The 23,013-nt window shown below is 36.0% G+C and overlaps 1 protein-coding gene across 2 annotated transcripts in view; it reads right to left on the bottom strand.

Moving 5' to 3' along the window:
• Window positions 1–11,616: 11,616 nt before the first annotated feature.
• PRKG2 (protein kinase cGMP-dependent 2) overlaps window positions 11,617–23,013 on the bottom strand; it is an 83,223-nt gene continuing 71,826 nt past the window's right edge. For both annotated transcript variants that reach the window (XM_006907613.1, XM_006907614.1), the window contains exons 16-18: window positions 18,398–18,460; window positions 13,194–13,260; window positions 11,617–11,712 (exon numbers count right to left, since the gene is read on the bottom strand). In XM_006907613.1, coding sequence (XP_006907675.1) covers window positions 11,617–11,712; window positions 13,194–13,260; window positions 18,398–18,460 — 226 coding nt within the window. The remainder of the gene's footprint in view (window positions 11,713–13,193; window positions 13,261–18,397; window positions 18,461–23,013) is intronic.

The raw sequence follows: 23,013 nt of genomic DNA, 5'->3' as shown, positions 1-23,013 counted from the left end.
ATTGCATTGTGTGCTTGGTGGTTTTTTCCAATCTACTTTTAAACGCAGTAAGTACCTCTTTGATGAATCTAAAGACCCTTTATCCAAAATTTAATGTAAAATTAAGCAATTTTAATTTGAATGAAATGCTTTTAAGCAAAGTGAATCTAGACAAACTGATTTCCTGTCATTAAATGTGTGTTATGGAAAAAATGCTTTCACAGAAATACGAATGTTAATTTACAGAAATCTAGGCTGGAGGCAAAGAGAACAATCCTAGAGTTCAAATAATCCAATCAAAAGATGGTATTAGCCTGAACAGAGATGAGAGATGCAGAAGGAGGAGTTAAGTTTTAAACTGAATTTGTGGTAACTAGAAATTTTAGGTGGCTACTTTCAGAGGCCTGCTGGCCTGGAGTGAGGTCCAGTCTGCAGGTGGAAATTTAGAGTTACAGTTAGTTATACAGGTGACAGTAAAAATAAAGTAGGTGATGGAGTCATTTGTTAAGAATGATGGGCCAGAGGAATTGAGAAAAGTGGTAAGGTTTGAATTGATATAGAAGAGTTGTGAAGAATGAAGAGAGAGAATATCAAAGCCCTGAATTGTGTATTAAATTAAAAGTGATGAATTTTTAGTTGTATCTTCATATAGGCTAGTGGGCCTGTACGGAGCCTGAGTTTAACAGCTCTTTGGCCTTCTCCATAGAGAAATAGAAAGAGGAGCAGGTTTGGGGGGATGAAAAATGAGTTGTGTTTTAGATATGTTTAGCAACAAGAACGAAAACTTCTGATGAAGTAGAAGTTGAAAATATGAATGCCCAGAGCTTGCTTTAAGAGTAGTAGTAGCAGTGAGCTTTAATTCTGGTAGTAAAAACATTAAAAGCTTAATAAAATCTTGCAAGTGGAAGAAGAGGTGTGAGTAGGGCTATATGATCTGATATTTAGCAAGCATATTAGAACTTACTCTTCTACATGAGTGTTTCCTTGGGAGGCTACACATTTACTTGAAAAATTTTGACATCCTCTCAGTTTACAGGAAAGTATATTTCTTCTCTTGATAGCAGCACATTATTTTGAGCCAAAATGAAATTGCTTATCATTCTTCCTAGTCTATATTTTTTGACTTGGCTTGTATGGATTTCTAATTTGTCCATATAACCTTAGTTATTCTTTCCATCTAAAGAGAAGTTGTAGTAAAGGATAAATTGTTTCATTACATGATTCTGTAGGTGACTTTCCTGAGTAACCAACCATCTTTTGAATATATACTTAATACTATTAAAATGAATTTGTTTATTGATATTCATACTTGCACACCATAGAAGCAAAGAAATAAATAAGTCTATGTAAAAAAACAGAAGATAAATTTGGTGACCCAAACTTGCTGGGGAATCATAAGAATGGAGCTTGAGTCTGAAAAAAAGTGCAGAACAGCTAACTAAAGAGGGTTATATACACTTCATTGGAGCCTGTGGATTGTGTCTATTCCATGAAAGGTAAGTATTGTAGGCTCTTGCAAAAGAAAGACATGCTGGAACAAGCAGCTCAAGACAATTGTTAGAGCAGCTGCTTAAAAGAGCTGGTATCCCCAATTCCATTTTGTTTCAGGGAAAACTGAAGAAGGTAACAGAGATTGAACTTAGCATGACAAGAGATAAAAAGCTAAGTTTTAAACACTCACATCCCAATCACACTCCACCATCTAAAACCATTACAACATTATTTGTATGTAATATTCAAATTTTGACTGATACCCTGGTACAGTGTATGCTTGAGAATATTTTTGATTACAGCTTCTATGTCTGGTTTAAGTTAGTGTATGAAAAGCAACGCCTTTCATTTTAACTAGTTTTGCACCCAGAAAACAAGATGTAAAATTATTTTTTCCCGGTAAATAGTCATAGTAATGGGAATGCTGTTACCCATTTAGACCATCAACTATGAATATAATGCACTCAGTAGGTCCTTTAAAAATGTTAGTTGAATAAATTTTTGAAGTGTATTAGTTTCTATTCCCTCCAGGGTCAAGTTTCCTCATTTATTCTATAGTAGATATAATAACTTCATAAAGTTGAGGCATAAAGTTCAAGTGAGATAATTTTATAGAGTACTTAGCATGCTGCCTGTCACATGTGTTTAAAATATTAATCCCTTTCCTTTTTTTTCCCCTTATGCAGTGGTAATCACCACTATTTGGCAACCCTACTTGAAAAATAACTCAGACCACAGTCTGCAAACTGTTCTTAGAAGAAGAAAGGGTATTTTAAAATTAAATATATGTACATACATATACATATACTTAAGTATATACATATACGCTCACAACATATACTTGTGTGTGCGTGTGTATATTTACTCACTTAGAACCTTGAAAACCCCAAGAATCATCCTTGCTTACTTCCTCTCTTTCTCATTCCTCACATCCAATCCTATCACTTCTCTCCAAAACACAGCCCGAATCTATCCATCATTCCTTGGCCCATTTGCCATCCAGTCTGAGACAGCTCCCATTAGTCTTCCCTTGAATTAAATAATTCAATTGCCTGCTACATGGTCTACCTGCTTTCTTTATTCTCTGACCTGTGCTGCATTAAAACACAGCAACTAGTGATCTTCTGAAAACATAAATTGGATCAAGTCATTCCCCTGCTCCAAAAGAAAAAAAATCCAAATGGCCCCATATTTCATTTGGGATAAAAACCAAACTCTTCATAGTGGCCTATGAGGTTCTCATCATCTGGCCTTGCCTACCTCTCTGAGCTCTCACTATCCTGGAAACTTAGAAGACTTGTTCTGTTTCTCAAACATGCCAAATTCATTAATACTCCACAGCTTTTGCATTTGATTTCTCCGCCTGGAACACTTTTTCATAGACTATCGCAAGGCCATTTCCTTTTCGCCCTTCAGGTCTCAGCTCAAATATCATCTAATCAGGAAAGCATTTCCTTATCTCTTATTCAAAGCTGTTCTCACTTCTCTGCAACCCCACTCTTTCACATTATCCTGTTTAATTGTTTGAATAGAGTTTATCACTGTGATGAAAGTTTCTTGTTTATTTTTGCAAAGGGGAAATAATTCTCTTTTACATTATGAATGTGATCTTATTTTTTTACTTTCCTAAGAATAAATCTTGGTTCTTTTCTGGGATCATACACCTACCGTTTAGGATCAGTTCTCGTAGGGTTGTACTGAGAAAGTCTAACGTAACATTAAACTTTTGAAGTTCAAAAGCCAAGCTTTGATCCTGAGAAAGGATTATCTAAATTCCTCTATCTCCTCTTATAAAGAATCAGGCTTATAAAGAATCAGGCTTTGTGGAAGAGACCAGAGAATTTATGTGGTGAACGGGAGTCCAGGTAGAAGAGAGAGATGAGAAAGAATGACATCTTCTACCTGCAGGGAACTGTGAAAGAGAAGAGGGAGGTGAGGGAGCCCCTCTTTTACATGGTTGAGATTCATCACAGGCTGCCATAGAGCAAAGGCAGCCTAGTAACCTTGGGGGTACAGCACAGCCCCCAGTTTGAGGCCTTGAACTATAGTAATCCTGAGTCCCCTTCCATCTTCAGTGTAAAAACAGGACTTATAACTCTGAAGGTCTGGCTAGGGAGCTTATCAGAGGAGACTGCCTTAGTAGGGAACAGGTGGCTTTGTAGCAAGTTCTGCAAAGCAGGTCTTAGCTAAAGCTGGAAGGGACCGCAGGCAAACCCTGTAGGTCCATAATGCCAGCAGTAACCAAGAGGAAACCAAGTCATTCAGGGTGTCCTTGAGCCCTGTTTCAGCCTTGACAGGTGAATGAGGAGCTTCTCTAGCCACTAACTTTTGCCATGAACATCAGTCAGATAAACTGCAACCAAGTAGTCATCTGGCATTAAAGCTTGATTCATCCTCTGTCTTGGTCAAGGATATAATTAGAAGAGAGGATAAATGAGAACCTGAGAATTTTTAAGAGAGACCGAACACTTTTTAGAGCAATAATTCTCATACTTGGGGTTTATCAGAACCACCTGGGGAGCTATTAAAGCCCACAGAGACTTAGGATCCTTGAAGGGGAGTTGGGGCTGGACCTCGATACTTGTAATGTTCCCCAACAAAATTTGATACCCACCAAAATTTGAGAGCCATTGCCTTAGACTAAAGTGACTATTTATTTGATTGTATTAACTTTGAAGTAGATGAGACTTTTAATTTCCTGCCCCCAACTATCCAGTAAGTGGAAGCTCAAAGGAGACGAGATAAGCTACAGAGATACCTTTTTAATTTATATTTTCCTAAGCACATCCAAATTTTATGTTGGGTTAAGTTTTATAATGCTCTCCATTTGTTTTACTACTTACTGTCATCATCTTACAATTACAGTTGACCTTTGAACAACGCCAGAGTTAGAGGCGCCAACACCCGAAATCCCCAAATAACTTTGACTCCTCTAAAACTTAACTATATTTAGTATTGGCAGTGTTTGGTTCCAGGACCCCCATGAATACCCAAGTCCAAGGATGCTCAAGTCCCCTATACAAAATGGCAGAGATCAATGCATATAATTGGCTTTCTATACCCTCAGACTCCCAACTGCAGGTCAAAAACAATACTGGTATTTAATGAAAAAAATCCGAGTATACGTGGACCCATACAGTTTAAACCCATGTTATTCAAGGGTTGACTGTATATGTTTCATAATTTAGATTTTGTCTACGTTGTTCATTGCTGAACACCAGCGCCTGGAGCAAGGAGTCACACAGATATTTGTTGAGACTCAATCAAACAGTTCATTAATTAATGCATACACATTTAGCAGAGAGAATTTGGTGTCAGGAGGTACTCTGCCTGGGGGTGAGGGAGAAGGTAGGGGAACAAGGCAGAAGGTGGAGATCTGGCAGATGCATAACTAAACATTTTTCAAAAACAGCTAAAAAACACCTAAATAAGTAAATTACTTGCTGCTTTCAAGTGGAAGGCTTCATTTGGTTGTGTGGAAATACATCAGAATTGAGAGGTGAGGAACACAGAGAGTATCTAAAAGTTTGACTCAAAGATTTAAGTACAGTGGCCCTTAATACTGGAAGGGCATGAGAAGTTATGTCAATCTATTGTGTATAAACACACTTGATAGAGTAAAATTTGTAGTTGATATTTGATAGTCCTTTTTTAAAGATGATCTTTCTGGTATCTAGCTTATCTCTCTGATCCAGATTTATTTCTTGAAGTAACTTTTGTTTTTTATTATAAAATATAAGTTCAATGTATATAATTTAGAAGATATAGATAAAAAGTATCCATGATCATACCACCTGGAGATCATTACTGTTAGCCTAGTTGTCTAATAAGTATATTTATGGCTGTGAACTCTGTCCCTTTGCTGGATCCTCAGCTCCTAGAATGGTGCCAGGAACAGTGCTTGATAAATAATCGTTGCAAGAATCCATTAAGATATATGTTAAATATTTTCCTTCACATTCACTAGCTTTTAGAATGAGAGAATTCTGCTTACTCCCTTTGATCCTTATGAGCCCTCAAAAAATATGTATTTTTAAAAATTTTATTAGACTTACTTTCTTTGGCCTCAACTCATGGTTTGAATTTTTAAGTATTTCTAGGCATACTTTAAATTTTTTGACTATCCTTTCTAAATGCAAAACTGAACACAGACTTTAAAAGGGACTGAGCAAGCAGAATATAGGAGAGGGCAACTTTCCAGATCTTACATTTTGTAATCCATTTAGCAATCAGAGCGTCTTCCAAAATCTTAAATAGCAGGACTGTGTAGATGACTTACAGTCAGCTTGTGTTCTAGTGTGACACTTGGCTTTCTCCCATCTCCCTCGAGAGTGAGCCCGTTGCTCTACTTAGTTTCCAGGACTGATGCTTTGCTTGTGTTCCCTTTTTATCACTTCATATTTTCTTCTGCCTTTTTTTTTTTCTCAGTGCATGTCTATTTGTTTTTCTCTCACTGAGGAAGTTTATACTTATCAAAACAAATTTCATGTTACTTTTCATTATACCATTTCTAATTTAGTAACCAACAATTAAACAAAAATATCTTGGTTTTATAGCTTCCAAAACTGAAAATGTTCCAGTTCTAATTCAATTTAGAGCTTTTCTGTAAATCACCTGGCACAAATTGTTAGGCTGCTTTCAACTGAATCATATGGCCTGTGCTCTGTGTACAGTTTGATAAATATTGGGTAGAAAGAGAGGAAGCAAATCTCATTACTTAAAAATTAAAACTAAATAAATTGTATAAGAATAATTTTATATTATGTATTTTACTAGGTTTGAAACTGAGTGACTTTGTACTGTGACAATTTAGCTAAGCCAAAAATAAACCTGCCAGAATTCTCTTCTCTCTATGGTTCTGAGTTCAGCTTTGCAGCAAGAGAAATTTGCATGAGACCTGATGTACAAAAGTGAATAACAGCCATATTTATACACTGGAGGTCAGTACAAGATCAAGCACTGTTGCAGTTCATGCATATTGTTGCCGATCTGCTGGCTCACCTTCTTGGTGAAGGGCAGCAGCCACGTCTGTGGTTTCCCCAGCTCCAGCCAGATTGCTCCTTCTGCATCTGTAAATCCCAAGCTAGGAATAGTGAAAGGGGCCCGTTTATTCTGCAAGCCACCCATCTGACCAAGGTTGAAACCACGAAAGGCAGACTCAGGTTCCAGTTTGTCCTCATGGGTTCTGGTTTGTCATTGCAAATTCCATTTTCTCTCAAGAATTCCATCCAGTTTGTCCTCTTGTGTCTACTTTGGTCTTGCTTCCTCTACTTCATGTCCATTTTTTCTTCCTGACTTAGTAGTTTAATACAGTAAATATTTCTTATCGCACAGTTTCTGTGAGTCAGGAACTTGGGAGCTGTTTATCTGGCTCCTCTGGCTCATGGCCTCTCACTAGGCTGCAGTCAAGGTGTTGGCCAGGGATACAGTCTCATCTGGAGGCCCAACTGGTGGAGGATCTCCTTCCAAGCTCCCTCCTGTGATTGTTGGCAGGATTCTGCTCATCATGGGTTATGGGATTGAGGGCCTCATTTCCTCACTGGCTGTTGGCCAGAGGCTCCCGTAGTTATTTGCAACATGGGCCTCTTGAGGGAGAAGTCATATCATGGCGGCTGGCTTCCATCAGAGCAGGCAAATGAGACGGCAAGAGAGAATGAGCAGGACAGACAGCAGAGTCACTTTGTAACCTAATCTCAGAAATGGCATCCCACCATTTTTATTATATCCTATTTGTTAGAAGGAAGTCAAGAAGTTCAGTCAGCACTGAAGAAGAGTGGATTATAAAAGGGCATGAATATCATAAGCAGGAATCATTGGAAGCCATCTTTGAAGCTGCCTACAGTGCTGTTTTAAACAGATAAAAGGACTTCTCAGCATCTTAAATGTGTTGTGCAAACCCCCTCTTTTAAAAAACAGAACTCTTAGGAATCGTTTTTCTCACAGCATTTTTACAGAAAATATTTGTGAGTATAGCTTTCATCTGATGGAGTGAATCATAAATTCATACAGAAGAAATAAAGTTTTTTTAAAAAAAATGTGTCGGCTTGGAATAGAGTCAGAAATAGACAAATTGAAAAGAGGCACCACTATCACTAAATGTTTACAGGCAGGAAACAGGCTAAGAAGTCTACTCAGTTACGAATACCAGCCATATCTTATAGAAAAGGAATCGTGGCTCAGAAAGCAGAACCAAGGACCTAAAAGATGGAGTCAACAGTTATGGAGAATAACTCACAGGGAGTAGGACTGAGCCATAAACAAAAAATGTGGTAACATGTGCCAGATCAAATTTCAGAATTCTATGTACTAGTGAATGCTTTGTGTTTCTCATCTTCCTCCTCATTGAATGACAGAATCTGTTGTGTTTATCTTCTGATCGTTTCCCTGTTGAATGTTGTGAGCGCGTGGATAGATGACTGATTTACTTAGTTCACAGGCTTTTAGACCTAAAAAAAAAAATGTATCCAAGGAACTACACCTGAGGAGCCTCATCCATTCCTGAGTGGATTTAGATGGCAAGTTCCTGGACCTGGAGCCTAGGCCTGATGCTGTAACAAGATGATATTTTGGGGGGTGGGGGGTAGGGCTCTTGGAAATAAATTTATTTTTGCCTATGGTGGTAACATAAGTGATCTGTGGCCAAAAAATGGGTTGTGGCAATTTTAAATCTTGCTTACAAATTCTTTGAAACTCTCTTCATTAAGAAATCGAGTCTATGTTCCCTCCCTCAAATCTGAGCAGGCTATGTTTTCACCAATAGAGTATGACAGACGTAATGTTTTGTGACTCCAAGGCTGGTTCATAAAGGATGGTACAGCTTTTCCCTTGTTGGTTGGAATACTCACTCTCGAAGCCCTAAGCTACCATGAAAGGATGCACCTAAGGACACCATAATGTGAGGGATACAAGCCGTAGAGAAGACATGTGTAAGCGCCCTGGTCAGCCCTTCCAGACCATGCTCCAGATATGTGGGTGGACAAGGCTTCAGGTGATTCTAGGTCCCAGTCATTGAGTCACCCAATCTTTGAGTCTTTCCATCTGATACTGTGGCACAGAGACAAGCCATCCTTGCCACATGCTGACTGAATTCCTGACTCATAAAATCTAGAAGATTATTTTAAGCAACTAAGTTGTAGGGTACTTCGTTACATAGTTGTAGTAACTAGGACTAGCCATGTAAAATCATCACAGTTAAGTTGTGAGTGAAATTCATACATAGCTTTGAGAGCAGTCAACAGTCGGTATGTCTATAATTATTTTAGAAGCTTCTGCAAATTAGATAATAGATGTAAATACTACTAGTACAATGCCTGTCAATAAAGAGCAAGGATTTATTATTATGCCAAGAAACATGTGTATATTTATTTCCAAATGATTATTTTCAATGACCTACAAGTAATAATACATTGGCCAATGTTTCCATGTATATCTCCAAGTTACAGATGAATCTGTATGTGGTTTGTTGTTCAAGGTCACACAAATCTGAACAAAGCTAGAATTCAAACTCAGATTTTTTTTATTCCAAATCTCTTACTTTTCATCACTATATTCTCCTCCCTCAAGACATTTTAAATTTAGAGAAGAGATTAAGAACTACAATTATAAAAAGCCGGCCCCACAGAGAAGAGGCTCAAGAATGAAAAGTTAACTTTGCACCTAGAAAAGAAAGATTATGAATGATTTAATGATTAGGAATATGATGAGTTTGTATATAAAGGGATAATTTTCTATATCTCCTAAGGAAAAAAAGAAATATATATCCATAATTCATTTAAAAAATTAAAATTTAGTAATTTAGGTTTAACTCTTCATCTTAGGCACTAGAGTTTGATCAACTATCTTTACTTCATGATTTAAAATGATACATAAGGTTCAGGACTAAACAATTATTAAGGCCCTTTTAATTCTAATAGAGATAAGTAACAGTAGCTTCCATCTATGTAGCACTGGTTATTTCACAGATATTAGCAAATGAGTTTTTAGAGATCTTATTTAATCCCCAAATCAGGTCTCTAAAGTAGGTATTATTTTACCGTGCCTTTTTCTATAAGTGAGAAATCTAGTACACAAAGAAGTGTAGTCATTTTCCCAAGGTCACCCAGCTAGGAAATTGTGGAATTGGGATTATTGATGGTTCAACCTCTCATTTCTTCATTCCTCTAAAGCACTCTAAAGAAACACAATAAAATCACATATAGATATTCCATATTGATATGCCCAATCACAGGCAAAATACCTGTAGTAAATTAAGTTGGTTTTTATTTGTATATATGTAGATCTTTCTTGAACTACAACTCTTGATCTCCTTTGAGAATATCATTGTGATTATAACTGTACAGTTCTAATATCCACCCAATACATAAATTTCCTACATTAAGGTGGGTAATTTAAAAATATATACATGGAAAAACATACAGTGCTTACAAACCAAATGCAAATAAAAATCTTTTAAAAATCTTAGAAATTCATTAAGCAGATTATCTCAATCCTATTAAAAATGTTTTTTTTTTTTTCTATGTACAATACATGATCTTTAAAAATACCACTCCAGGAAACAAAAATTCTTTGGTTCAGCAAAAGGATTCTAGATGTGGAAATTTAATTTGTTAAAGATACACCTTCTTGAGTTGGGCCTATCTTATCTGGTTTAACTCTCCAAGAAGCACATAGCTAACTTTCTTTGAATTCAGAAAATATGGGTGGGGTGTGGGTAGAGGCTGCTATTCCCATAGAACTTTAACATATAAAAATATAAACAGAATCTTGAATAATTTGCAACCTAGACAGTATTTTTACTTTGCCAGATCGAAAAGATACAAAGAAAGTCTGTTTCCCATCCATTTTAGACGGAGGGTTAGGAAGCAATCCTGGTTGATACATAAAACATTTACCAGTAAAGTTCTTAGGCTCTGGAATTCAATGCTATTGAAACTATTCTTTTCATTATTTGGAAGATGGCAGGAGGGCAGATGCTGGATGACGCTTTTACTTCTAAAGTCCCAACACTTCTCCAGCAGCTTACCTGCCTTCACAATCTAAAATTATAGACATATCCGTGATTCAGATGTCTTTTAAAGGAGCTATTAATGGAGCAGTAATGACAGTGCATCAGCGTTCACCAACGGGACCTTCATTAAAAATTAACCGTGGTTATTCTATACTCTTGGTTTATTAATAATAACAATCATAGAATTGGCCAAAATACCACAGGGTTTCAAAGAGTCAGCAACTTACCATCAGATTTTATTCTCCTCCACATTTAATGGGAAGGGGAAGACTTCACAATTTTGCTCCTGCATGTTTTCTACTTGGATTGTGAAAATATTTAGTGTATAAGATAAAATCTTTCCAAAAGCCCATCATTTAACCACACATTATAACCACCTTGATCAAGGCTTTGGAAAGTCTCTGAGGTATCACAGCTGGTCATAGGAGATTAAAAAAATATATTTGCTTTGCTTATTTTTTTCTAAGTTCCCCAATAGAATAAAATTACCTGGTTGGATTAATTAACTCATTTATTTTAGGGAGCAGTACCACTGAATAAATACTCAAACTTGTCTGTCCCCAGACTAATATCAGAAATACATTAATACATTTCTAGCTTGAATGCAAGTAAAAGTGAAGAGCCTCTACTGACTACCAAGATTTCTGCAAACCACTATTTTAAGATGCTATAATGCTTACATGGAGTTGTAATAAGCAGAGAAATCTTCCAAAATTCACCCTTGTTCTTCATACTCTTTGCATGACTTAGTTGCTCAGGGGCAGGACACTTTTTAAACCTTATTAAGACGCAAAGGAGATTAGTATAATTAGGATGGAGCAATAGATTTCAGAGAAAACTATGCTTCTGCAACAAAACTGGTCTGACTGTGGAGAGAATAGCCTTCAACATTTAAGAAAAGTAAAGAATAGAAGACATGAGTAATTCACAGCATCTAAATAAGACATTATAATTCAGAACCACCTCCGCATCCACTACCATCCACCCCAGCTCATGGGCAGGGATTTCTTTTCTCTAATGGTCTTCCAAAAGATATCATAATACTCTCAAAGAGAGAAATAATCAATGTTGAATTATTGGTGCTCATAGTCCTCTTCTGTAGTAGATGGGCAGTAATCTTTTTTTCCTTTTTTTCCCTGTCAGAAGTCTTTATCCCAGCCTGACAGCTCATCTGGAGGCACTCCCTTTTCAGGAGGATATTTGTCAAAGTAGCTGTGATCTGTGGGTCCCTTGAGCTAATAGAGAAAAGATTAAAGCAAAGGTGAGGATGATATTGACTAAGCATGCTGTTACATATGGGTGATACTTTCTATAGCTGAATGTGGATTTTATACTACAACCACTGGTAAGTTACATATAAGGAAAAGATGACCAATTATCATTTTTAAGTCACACTCTCAGCCTCATGAAATCTCCCCTTCAGACCAAATGAATCTGATTGCATTCAATGGAAGCTACAGAGCCTGGAAGTTACTTCCAAAAGAAAAAAGTGACAGAAATGATTATTTTAAATAACATTTAAATAAATAACATTTATCTACAGATATATTAAATAATTTCATTATAAAAGTTTTGTTTAATAATTACTTAAAAATTCTGTAATATCTTTATGTTGTTTGATATTGCATGTGATAAAAAATGTAGTTATAATTATAATGAGTCCAGAAGAATTATTTGTGTCATCACAAAAATTTCTGTTGTCACAGGAATTTTAAAATTTATAAAATTATAATTGAAAGTCACTTAAAGAATGATCAAGTGAAACTTGCCAAGCATAAAAATATTTTACATTAGGATGAAATTTTATAGGGAAAATGGAATGGAAACATGGAAATGTGAATTCAGAGAGAAAAAGAAATGATGTAACATTTCTGAATTTTTTTAATGGTTGATTCATATGAAATCTCAGGTGTATTTAGATTACATTGGATATATTTAAAAGAGAGAAGTAACAGTAGTGTTTTACTGTAAAATTTCAATATTTATAACATACTAGAAATTATATTCTCCATAATGATTTAAATGTATGATGAAAAAAATGCAGATGTCAATCTAAAAATGTACAAAGAGAGACACAGATCTTCAAAATTCCTCTAGAGAGAACACAGCATAAAGTTTGTAGGGCATTGACCTAGGTCATTCCTGAGTCATTCTTCTTCCAGGTTAACAGATGTTCTGCTTTCTATAAAGTTATGCTATCCAACCAGCTACATGTGGTGACTGAGCGCTCGAAATGTAGCTGGTCCAAACTGATATGTGCTGAAAGTGTACAATCCACTTGGAATTGCAAACAGTATGAAAAAATAACTGTAAAATCTCATTAATATTTTATGTTGATTACATATTGAAGTGATAATATTTTGGTATTAAAACTGATTTCATCTATTTCTTTTTACCTTTTTTACTGTGGCTTCTATAAATTTCAAATTACTTATATGATTCATACCATATTTCTAGAGCTATCTGTCAGCCTAACTAAAATTGACAACTTGAGGACTTAGATTTATATGTAATTGATTTCTGAGAGCTGAGCTAATGCTCATCAAGTAGGTAACAATATTTAGTCCCTATAAGCACAACTGTTATATTTTAACTTAATTTTTAAAAAACTATTTTAAAAAATCTTATATTTGTTACATACACACACCTCTAAAATCTGTTTACAAAAACAACTACCTACAAAATAATCATGAAAGTAATATAGTAGGGACCATACCTCTCTTCGTAAAGGTGATGGAAGGTTCCGTGCTTTCAGTCCCTCCCAATTAAAACCATTTAGCCACCTGAGAAATGAGAAAGGTACAGAGATATTACTTGCCTGAAAATGATTAGCATGTCAAGCTATCTGTCAATGCATTTCATTGCCTGCTCCCTGCCTGCAACAGTGCAGCTGTAGGTAGTAGGAGGAAAATCCTAGACCATACTGGTTGTCTGGTCTCACACGAAATCAATGCCCACTAACGTCAAGGGGCACTTGCTGCTGTCCAGTAATCAGTTTAGATTTCCCTATTGTTCCACTCATCGTCACACCCCCTTAGATTCATAATTCATAATTTGTCTTCTCTCTTCAAATGTCCAGAACCTTCTCCCCATTCTCACTCCTAAGTGATGACCTGGCTTCCCTTTTCACTGAGGAAACTGAAGCAAAAAAGAGAACTTCCACAATCTTCCACCAGCATACCTGCCTACCTACCCACAACCGTGTGTTCCCTTCTCTCCTATACCATGGTCATCTCGTCTACTGTGTATATGATCTCACAGACTCTTCTCTAAAGTCATGCTCCTGCAACTCTCCTCTCACCCGAATCTTCAGCATCTTTTCTGCTCAATTATTCTCATCAGTATGGAAACATTTCATTTCTTCCAACACAAAACACCCTCCTTTGACCTGAGCTCCCTTCCAACTCTCATTCCATTTCTCTCTTCCCATTGGATAAAAACTCTTTGAAAGAGTTATTTAATCACTCTATTTACCCATTTTCTCCTGACCACACTACAATCAAGTTCACCCTCTCTACTTAATTGAATCATGTCAGTTCTCAGTTTTCATCTTATTTAACCTATTAGTAGCATTTTCCACTTTTCACCAGTTATACTTGCTGAAACCCTTTTCACTTTGCTTCACTTGGCAATAGCCTTGGCTTTCTTCCTACCTCCTTGGTTGCTTTCCCTCATTTTCCATTGCTATTTCCATAGGAAGTCGGTGTGCTCCAGGGCTCAGGCCTTAGACCTCTTCTTTTTACAATACTCTCACTTCCTAGGTAATCTCATTCAGTCTTGTGGTTTTTAATGGCATTTATATTCTGATTACTCCCAGATTTCTATTTCCAACCAAGACTTCCCCATTGCCTTACGGCTAATAGCTACAACTGGTATTCCTCATCTTCCAAATGGATGTCCACTAGGCATCTAGCATGTATCAGGTCCACATTGGAGTGCCAAATCTTCCCCAACAAACTTGCCTCAACTCTTCCAGTTGCTCAAACCAAAAACCTTGAAGTTATCCTTTCTCTCGCACCCTACCTCAGTCCATATCCATTAGCAAATCTTGTCAGTGTTACCTTCAAAATATGATAAATTCTCAACACCTTCAGTGTTACCTTCAAAATATGACAAATTCTCAACACCTTCACTCTACCTGCACAGGCCAAACCACTAGTATTCCTTGCCTGTATTATTACAATAATCTCTTAATGGGTCCTCCTGCTTTTGTCCCTGGCAAACAATCCAGCATCAAGAGTGATCATTTAAAACATAAATAAGGTCTCACCATTCTTTTGTTCAAAATTCTCCAATGCTTCCATTTCACTCAGTATAAAAGGCAAAGTTTTTACCATGCTTTTATTATATGCCATAAGACCTTACAAAACACCCTTTCCATCACCACCCTTGAATGTGCGGAGACAAAAAAAAAAAAGATTGAGAAATGGCCAGAGGTCAGATCATGTAGGGCCTTGTAGGACACAGTAAGGAATCAGGATTTTATGCATAATGGGAAGCCATTAGAAAGTTCTATGTGGAGAATGGCCCTAGGGCCCCAGGATGGGTATGTGAGTAGGTAGGATGGGTATGTGAGTAGATAGGAAGGGTGTGTGAGACTGAAGGCAGGGAGATTTTAGAAGGCTGTCACATTCCTCTTCTACCCTTCTCAATCTCTCTCATCCTGGAGTTGTTTTTGATTCAGTCCTTGACTGGATTTCTCATTCCAAGTTTAAGTTAGCAAGAGAAGGAGTATGAATAATAGAGAGGGCAGGTTCTAGTACATTCAAGTGCCATTCTTAACCCAAAGTGCCATTTTGGTATAAGCTGCTGAGACTCTAGTCGAAGAGTGGGAATCAGACAGCAACCCCAGCTGTAGGGCTTCCCTGCCATTGCTACAAAACCACTGATGCTCCATTTTTAGGTATTTCTAGGTACACAGTTCTGTGTGTGCTGGCTGAAAATTATTGCTTGGCTATCGCCCATGGGAACATAGGCTATCACCTATGAGAACATAGGCTATCACCCATGGGAACATAACATTCTAACAATAAGTTTTCTCTTTCTGTACCCTCCACTAGCACAACCAACCTGTGGGTTGACAGTTAGTAAATAGAAGAAAAATAGACTTTTGTGTTCAGACAGAATGAGGAATGGGATTTAGGGCTTAAAAACCCTGTACCTCTGCATTTCAGAGCTGCTTAATTTGGGGTCTGTGTACACCTGGCAGACCCAGCTGGCTGAATAAAGAGTGTGTTTCCTATAACTCACTGATTTCTAGTGGTCCGTGGTCTATCGGGGGCTGGCGGCTACAACATGTGGATCATTTTGACACCAAACACTGCCACAATTCCTTTTAACATATCTTACAATGCTCTCTACCCAGAAGCTTCTCCATAAATATTAATGAAACTTATTACTGTTACTCTACTGAACCAAAGAGCCTATGCATTTCTTGCTTGTTACAATTTGACTTATGGCAATGTTTACTTCACACAAGTGGCTATTCACTTAACACTTGGCCTTTTGACACTAACTACATTTTAAGTAACGCAAGTGCCAGTATGCACTCATATGTGAAAAATATTCACCAAAGAAATATTAGCAGCAACAGCACATAAATTGCTTCTTCATATTTAGAAGACTTGTAGAAGCTATTCTTAAAAGTAATTTTAGAGACTAGAAATATTAAAGGTAATGCAAAGACACTCGAAATAAATTATTCCTCTACCTAGCCAGAAAGATTTAATTGTACCCTCCAAGCATGTTATCTTTTTTTTCAGAGAGGTGTTGGGAGACATAATTGGTGCCTAGTTTATAAACTAGCTCATAAATAGAGAAGAGAAGAACTCTATTATTAGAAAAGAAGATTTAACACAGAATGGGCAAACATATAACAATATGCCATGTTTAACTTTGTATTGTTTTTTAAAAATAAAGTTAAAGTGAATAGTTCTTTAAGGGGGAAAAAAAATAAGTTGTACCTTAGAAAAGAGTGGGAAAATCTGATGGTAAATTTTAGAAATAATTTTTTTTTTTTTTTTAATTCCAAGAATATAGTGGATAGAGAAGCTACATCCTTTAGGGAGTTGAGAAAGGTTTTAGAATATTCCTAGTTGAAGGCAGAGAGAGATCTATTTTTCAGGCCACCCTACCCTAGCTTTATATCTTAAAAAAAAACCTCTGAAAATAGGATGAAATAATGTTTTGAGCCCTCTTGGCTCACCGGAAGGCACTGTGCAAATCAGGCACACTGTACTAGTGAACTCTATCCTGTACCCTGTACTCAGGCTCTACACTGATGCTGCAACTAACACCCTGCTTGTTAAGAAAAGTAGGCAAATTAATCTCTACAGGGAAGAAAATTCAAAATTCTTCATTACTCTGATGTGGTGAGAAAATTCTCTGGCATCAATTTGCATGTGCATTCAATCACAATTTGACAGTTACATTGAAATGAGCCTCAGGTAAATAAGAAGTAAAAGATAAAACTAGAGCCCGTTAACAATTATATCACCTCTATTTCCAAACTACTCCAAAGCAAAACATGAAAATACTTCTGTAATGAGAGAAAGGAGGAAAATATATTGAAAGAATGATTTTAACTGACAGGACACTTGTTTGTTCAACATGAGTAGTATGTTTATATGTCATGTTATAATGAGATAAGAAATTGTGATAACAGCTGATAAGAAGAAAGATAAATTGGAATCTAAGACAAATAATGAACTCAACACTGAAGGCAATCCAAAGGATGATAAAAACAATAAAATACTCAACATTTTGATGTCTATAAAATCCACAGATGTGTCTCCTTCCCTCTCCCTCTCCCTCGCCCTCGCTCCTTCCCTTTCTCTCTTTTTCCCTGAGACACCCTCAAGGCAGAGCCCTCAGAATTTACAATGTTGAATACATGGCTCTATTTCAAGAAAGTTCATGAATAGATAGAGCAGGGTTGGCAGCTGTACCACTACTGTTAAGAAAAATGAATAGTGTTTCTATTCAGCAGCATCTCTCCCTTTATTTTCAAACTGTGTTGATGTGCCCTTAATTCTTCAGTTAAAATATTCAGAGGGGAATGTACTATTAAGAGCTATTTTGATTTCAGAAAGTGAACATACCAGTGCTCAAAGGTTTTCAATAATAAAATTCTCAAATTTATTTTTTGTACTATCAATAGGTGATATTTTATATCCATAAATCACAACAAAATTAAAACATCTTGAGGATTACAGAATTTAGCTAGGCATTTATTTGAAAAAAATCTCAAAGATTTGAACTTCCATGTATGTAACCAATTTAGAGAGGCTATCTTACGGAAGTTATATATGGGTCTGAAGGACAGATTTAGAAATTCACAAAATTGATAATGTTCACGTTAGATGACTGTATAAGAAAACATTGAGATTTTCTGAAAATCAATGTACTTTACCTAAAAAGTAAAATACAACATGAAGCTTCAGAATTTGAAGAGCTAGTCAAAGGAAAATCATATTTAAAATAAATGTATAATATTAAAATTGAAATAGAATACTATTTAATAGCAATTTAGCTGACCCATTCTCTTGACTATCGACAATCACAACTATATTCTACTTTTTAAAAAATCAAATCTCATAATTAGAACTTAATTCATTTATAGACTCCAAGTTGATATTTTAAAATAATAATAAACAATAGTGGATAAAAACTAAGTTGCTATAATTTGAATATATGATTTTATAACTTGTAAATTTTATCCATTCGTGATAGGAATTTTCAGCATTAGAGAAATAGTTTTTAGACTGATTTTTGAAACTCGTAGTAAAACACAAATTATAAAGTACCAAAAAGGCAAAACTGACAGTATGTAAAAGAACCCTGTGGCCTACTGAAAGATGCTTCAACATTGCCAGTTTTCTATTAATTTCCATATTTTTCTGGGCAAAGAAGTAACTGTACCTGTGTTTCTTAATGTCATTGATTCCATTCTTCAGATTTCCCAGCCTTTCTGTTGGATTTTGCCTAAAATAATAATTTTTTAAAAGATGGTTTATATTTATTATGTTTGAATGAATTTTAAGTTAAAATTTAACATTTCTTTATTGATTCATTTATTCAACAATATTCATAGACTAGGCATCTGAGTAGAGGGAGATAAAAAACACATGCCCCTCTCTAGAGGAGCCACGGTCAAATTAGAATTAGAAATGTATCTATATAATGTAACTATATCCATATTTATATTTACATCTGTATTTCTTAGTGCTTTAAATGAGCTAGAAACAAATGCTTAAAAGAACAGGAGGGTACTATCTTACAAACTCTGCTGAGACAACCTGGAAAAGCTTTAGAAAGTCATTTACATCTCAGCTGGAATCTTAGAAGCATGTAGAAATTTCCGTTGGCAACCCACAGCTAGGTTTCATGTTCTAAATTTACTAAAATTTAATGCTTGAAACAAGAGTTCAAATGTGCAAAAAAATAGCGACAAAGTGAAGTTCAAACAAAATTCTATAACTCTTCTGTTCTCCAAAAGTATTTTCAATGGTAAATAGAAATTTGGAATAATTTAAAATAAGGCCAGGGACGTAGTCCAAGATGGTTCAGGAAGAACCTGAACTCACCTCTTCCCATGAATACACTGAATCTGCAACTACATGTGGAACTATTCCCTCTGAAAGACCTGAAAACAGTCTGAACAGCTCTCTCACAACAAATGGTGAAATGGCCACAGTGAGGTGGGTAGGAGAGGCAGAGATGAAGTCTCCCGAACATCCCCCACCCCACCCCGTGTGGCAACCCACAATCAGGAAGGACCTCACGATCTGAATCTTCTCCCTGAAAAGCAAGGGATTCATGCTCCACATCAGGGGAGCCAACCCGTGGACCTTGTAGTGGAGAGATGAGACCCCCAAATGTCTGGCTTTGAAAAACAATATGGCTCACGTTTAGGAGATCCAAAGGCCTATAAGGAACTGAGATGTTTCTGTTAAGGGCTGGCTCACAGATTTGCTCACCCCGAGGACCAGTACAAAAGTAGCAGTTTGAAAAGTGCCTAGACTATATATGAAGGAGATACATTTGCTAATCTTAAAGTGTCTGCCAGAGAGGCAGGGGCCTGTTGAGATTCTCTGCGGGGATAGAGGTGCTGGCAGGTACCATTTTGGCACTCTTCCTCTACCTCATTAGTGTCAGTGAGCACATTCTGTCTCAGTGTTCTCCTGTAGCTCCACAAAAGCCAGTGGGTGCACCATAGCTCTGCATTTTCCCAAGGCCCTACAAAAGCCAGCAGGTGCATCCTGGCCCCACACTCTTCTAATTCCTTGCTTAAGCCAGTGAGCACATGCAGTCCACACAAGGGACACATTAGACCAGATAGATTTAACAGATATATCCAGAAAATCCATCAATAAGCAGCAGAATACATATTCTTGTCAAGTGCACATGGAACATTCTCAAAGCTAGATCATATGCTAGGCCACAAAACTAGTGTCAGCAAATTTAGAGAAGACTGAAATCATATCAAGCATCTTTTCTGACCTTGATGGAATAAACTAGAAATCGAGTATGAGAAAAATGGAAAAAATCGCAAATATGTGGAGATAAACAACACACTGCTGAACAACCAATAGGTCAAAGTAGAAAAACTACAATGGAAATACAACTTACCAAAATCTACAGGATGCAGCAAAAGGAGTTCTAAGAAGGAAGTGCATAGCGATACAGGCCTACCTCAAGAAACAAGAAAAATCCCAAATAAACAATCTAACGTTACACCTAAAGGAACTATCGAAAGACGAGCAAAGCCCAAAGTTAGTAGAAAGAAGAAAACAATAAAGATCAGAGCAAAAATAGATGAAATAGAGACTAAAAAGACAATAGAAAAGATCAATGAAGCTAAGCACTGGTGCTATGAAAAGATGAATGAAACTGACAAATCTTTATGTAGACTCATCAAGAAAAAAAAAGAGAGGGTTCAAATAAATAAACTCAGAAATGAAAGAGAAGTTACAGCTGATACCACAGAAATGCAAAAGATCTTAAGACTACTATGAACAATTATATGCCAACAAACCGGATAACCTAGAAGAAATAGATAAATTCTAAAAACGTATAATCTTCCAAGACTGAATTGTGGAAAAAAAAAAAAAATCTGAATAAACTGATGATTAGTGAGGAGATTGAGTCAGTAATCAAAAACCTCCCAAAAAACACATCCAAGGAGATGGCTTCACAGGTGAATTCTACTGAATGTTTAGAAATTTAATACCTAGTCTCCTCATTTTATGAGGCCAGCACTACCCTGATACCAAAACCAGACAAGGACACACACATACAAATTACAGGCCAATATCCCTGATGAACATAGATGCAAAAATACTCAAAAAATATTAGCAAACCAAATTCTACAATATAGTAAAAGGATTATACACCATGATTAGGTGGAATTTATTCCCGTGATGCAAGGATGGTTCAATGCATGTAAATCAATCAATATGAAATGCCACATTAACAAAATGAAGGATAAAAATTATATGATCATCTCAACAGATACAGAAAAGGCATTTGAAAAAATTTGATACCTATTTATGATAAAAATTCTCAAAAGAAGTTGGTATAGAGGGAATGTACCTTAACATAATAAAGGCCATATATGACGAGCCCACAGATAATAACATACTCCCTTTGAAAAGCTGAAAGTTTTCCTCTAGCATCAGGAACAAGATAAAGATGCCCACTCTCACCACTTTCATTCAACATAGTATTAGAAGTACTAGCCAGAGGTAGGCAAGAAAATTGAATTAATTTCAATTAGGCAAGAAAAAGAAATAAAAGACCTCCAAATTAGAAAGGAAGAAGTTAAACTGTCACTATTTGGGGATGACATGATTTATATACAGAAAACCCTACAGACCCCATGAAAAAAGACTGTTAGAATTAATAAACAAATTTAGTAAAGTTTCAGGTCATAAAATCAACATGAAGATCAGAGCGATAGAGACTAAAGAGAAAGAGAGACTAAAAAATCTCTTGCATTTCTATACACTAATAACAAACAGAAAGAGAACTTAAGAAAATCCTATTTACGATTGCATCAAAAAGAATAAAATACCCTAGGAGTAAATTTAACCAAGGTGATGAAAGATCCGCACATTGAAAACTATAAGACATAGATGAAAGAAACTGAAGAAGACACAAATAAATGGATAAATGTTCTGTGATCATGAATTGGAAAAATTAATATTATTAAAATGTCCATATTATGCAAAGCAATCTACAGACTTAATTAATCCTCAACAAAATCTCAATGGCATTTTTCACAGAAACAGAACAAACACTCCTAAAATTTGTATGGAACGACAAAAGACTCCAAATAGCCAATACAATCTTGAGAAAGAAGGACAAAGTTGGAGGTATCATGCTCCCTAATTTCAAACTCAATTACAACACTACAGTAATCAAAACAGTATGATATTGGGTTAAGAATGGACACATAGATCAATGGTACAGAATAGAAAGCCCAGAAATCAACCCATGTATATATGGACAATTTATTTATGACAAAGGAGGGAAGAATATACAGTGAAGAAAGGTCAGTCTCTTCAATGAATGGTGTTGGGGAAACTGAACAGCCACATGCAAAAGAACGAAACTAGACTACTTTATTTCACTATATACAAAAACTAATTCAAAACAGATAAAAGACTTGAACATAGGGCATGAAATCATAAAACTCGTAAAAGAAAACAGGCAGTAAACTCCTTGACATTAGTCTTGGTGATGAGTTTTTTGATCTGACTCCAAAAGCAAAGGCAACAAAAGCAAAATCAAATAAATAGGACTACGTCAAACTAAAAAACTTCTGCATAGCAAAAGAAACCATCAACGAAATGAAAAGGCAACCTATGAAATGAGAGAAAAATTTGTAAACCATATATCTAATAAGAGGTTAATATCATAATATCCAAAATATATAAAGAACTCATACAACTCAATAGCAAAAGAAACAAAACAAAACAGCCTGATTAAAAAATGGACAGAGGATCTAAAGAGATGTTTTTTTCCAAAGAAGACATACAGAGGGCTAAGAGGTATATGAAAAGTGTTCAACATAATTATTCATCAGGAAAATGCAAATCAAAACCATAATGTGATTTCACCTCACAACTGTAAGAATGACTATTATCAAAAAGTCAACAAATAATAAGTGTTGACAAGGATGTGGAGAAAAGGGAACCCTTGTGCCCTAGTGCAAGAATGTAAATTTGTGCGACAGCGATGGAAAACAGTATGAAGTTTCCTTAAAAAATTAAAAACAGAACTACCATATGATCTATCAATTCCACTTCTGGGTATTGATCTGAAGAAAATAAAAACAGTAATTTGAAAAAATATACACAACCCTATGTTCACTGCAGCATTAGTTACAATAACCAAGCTATGAAAATACCTAAATGTTCATCGTTGGATGAGTGGAAGAAGAAGAGATGATATATATACATACATATATATATCTTGATATATATGTGCTTGATATATATATATATATATATAAAAAGATGCTTGATATATAT

The sequence above is a fragment of the Pteropus alecto genome, unplaced genomic scaffold, assembly GCF_000325575.1.
Source record: "Pteropus alecto unplaced genomic scaffold, ASM32557v1 scaffold161, whole genome shotgun sequence".
Taxonomy (NCBI): domain Eukaryota; kingdom Metazoa; phylum Chordata; class Mammalia; order Chiroptera; family Pteropodidae; genus Pteropus; species Pteropus alecto.
This window is presented reverse-complemented; position numbering and strand designations above follow the sequence as displayed.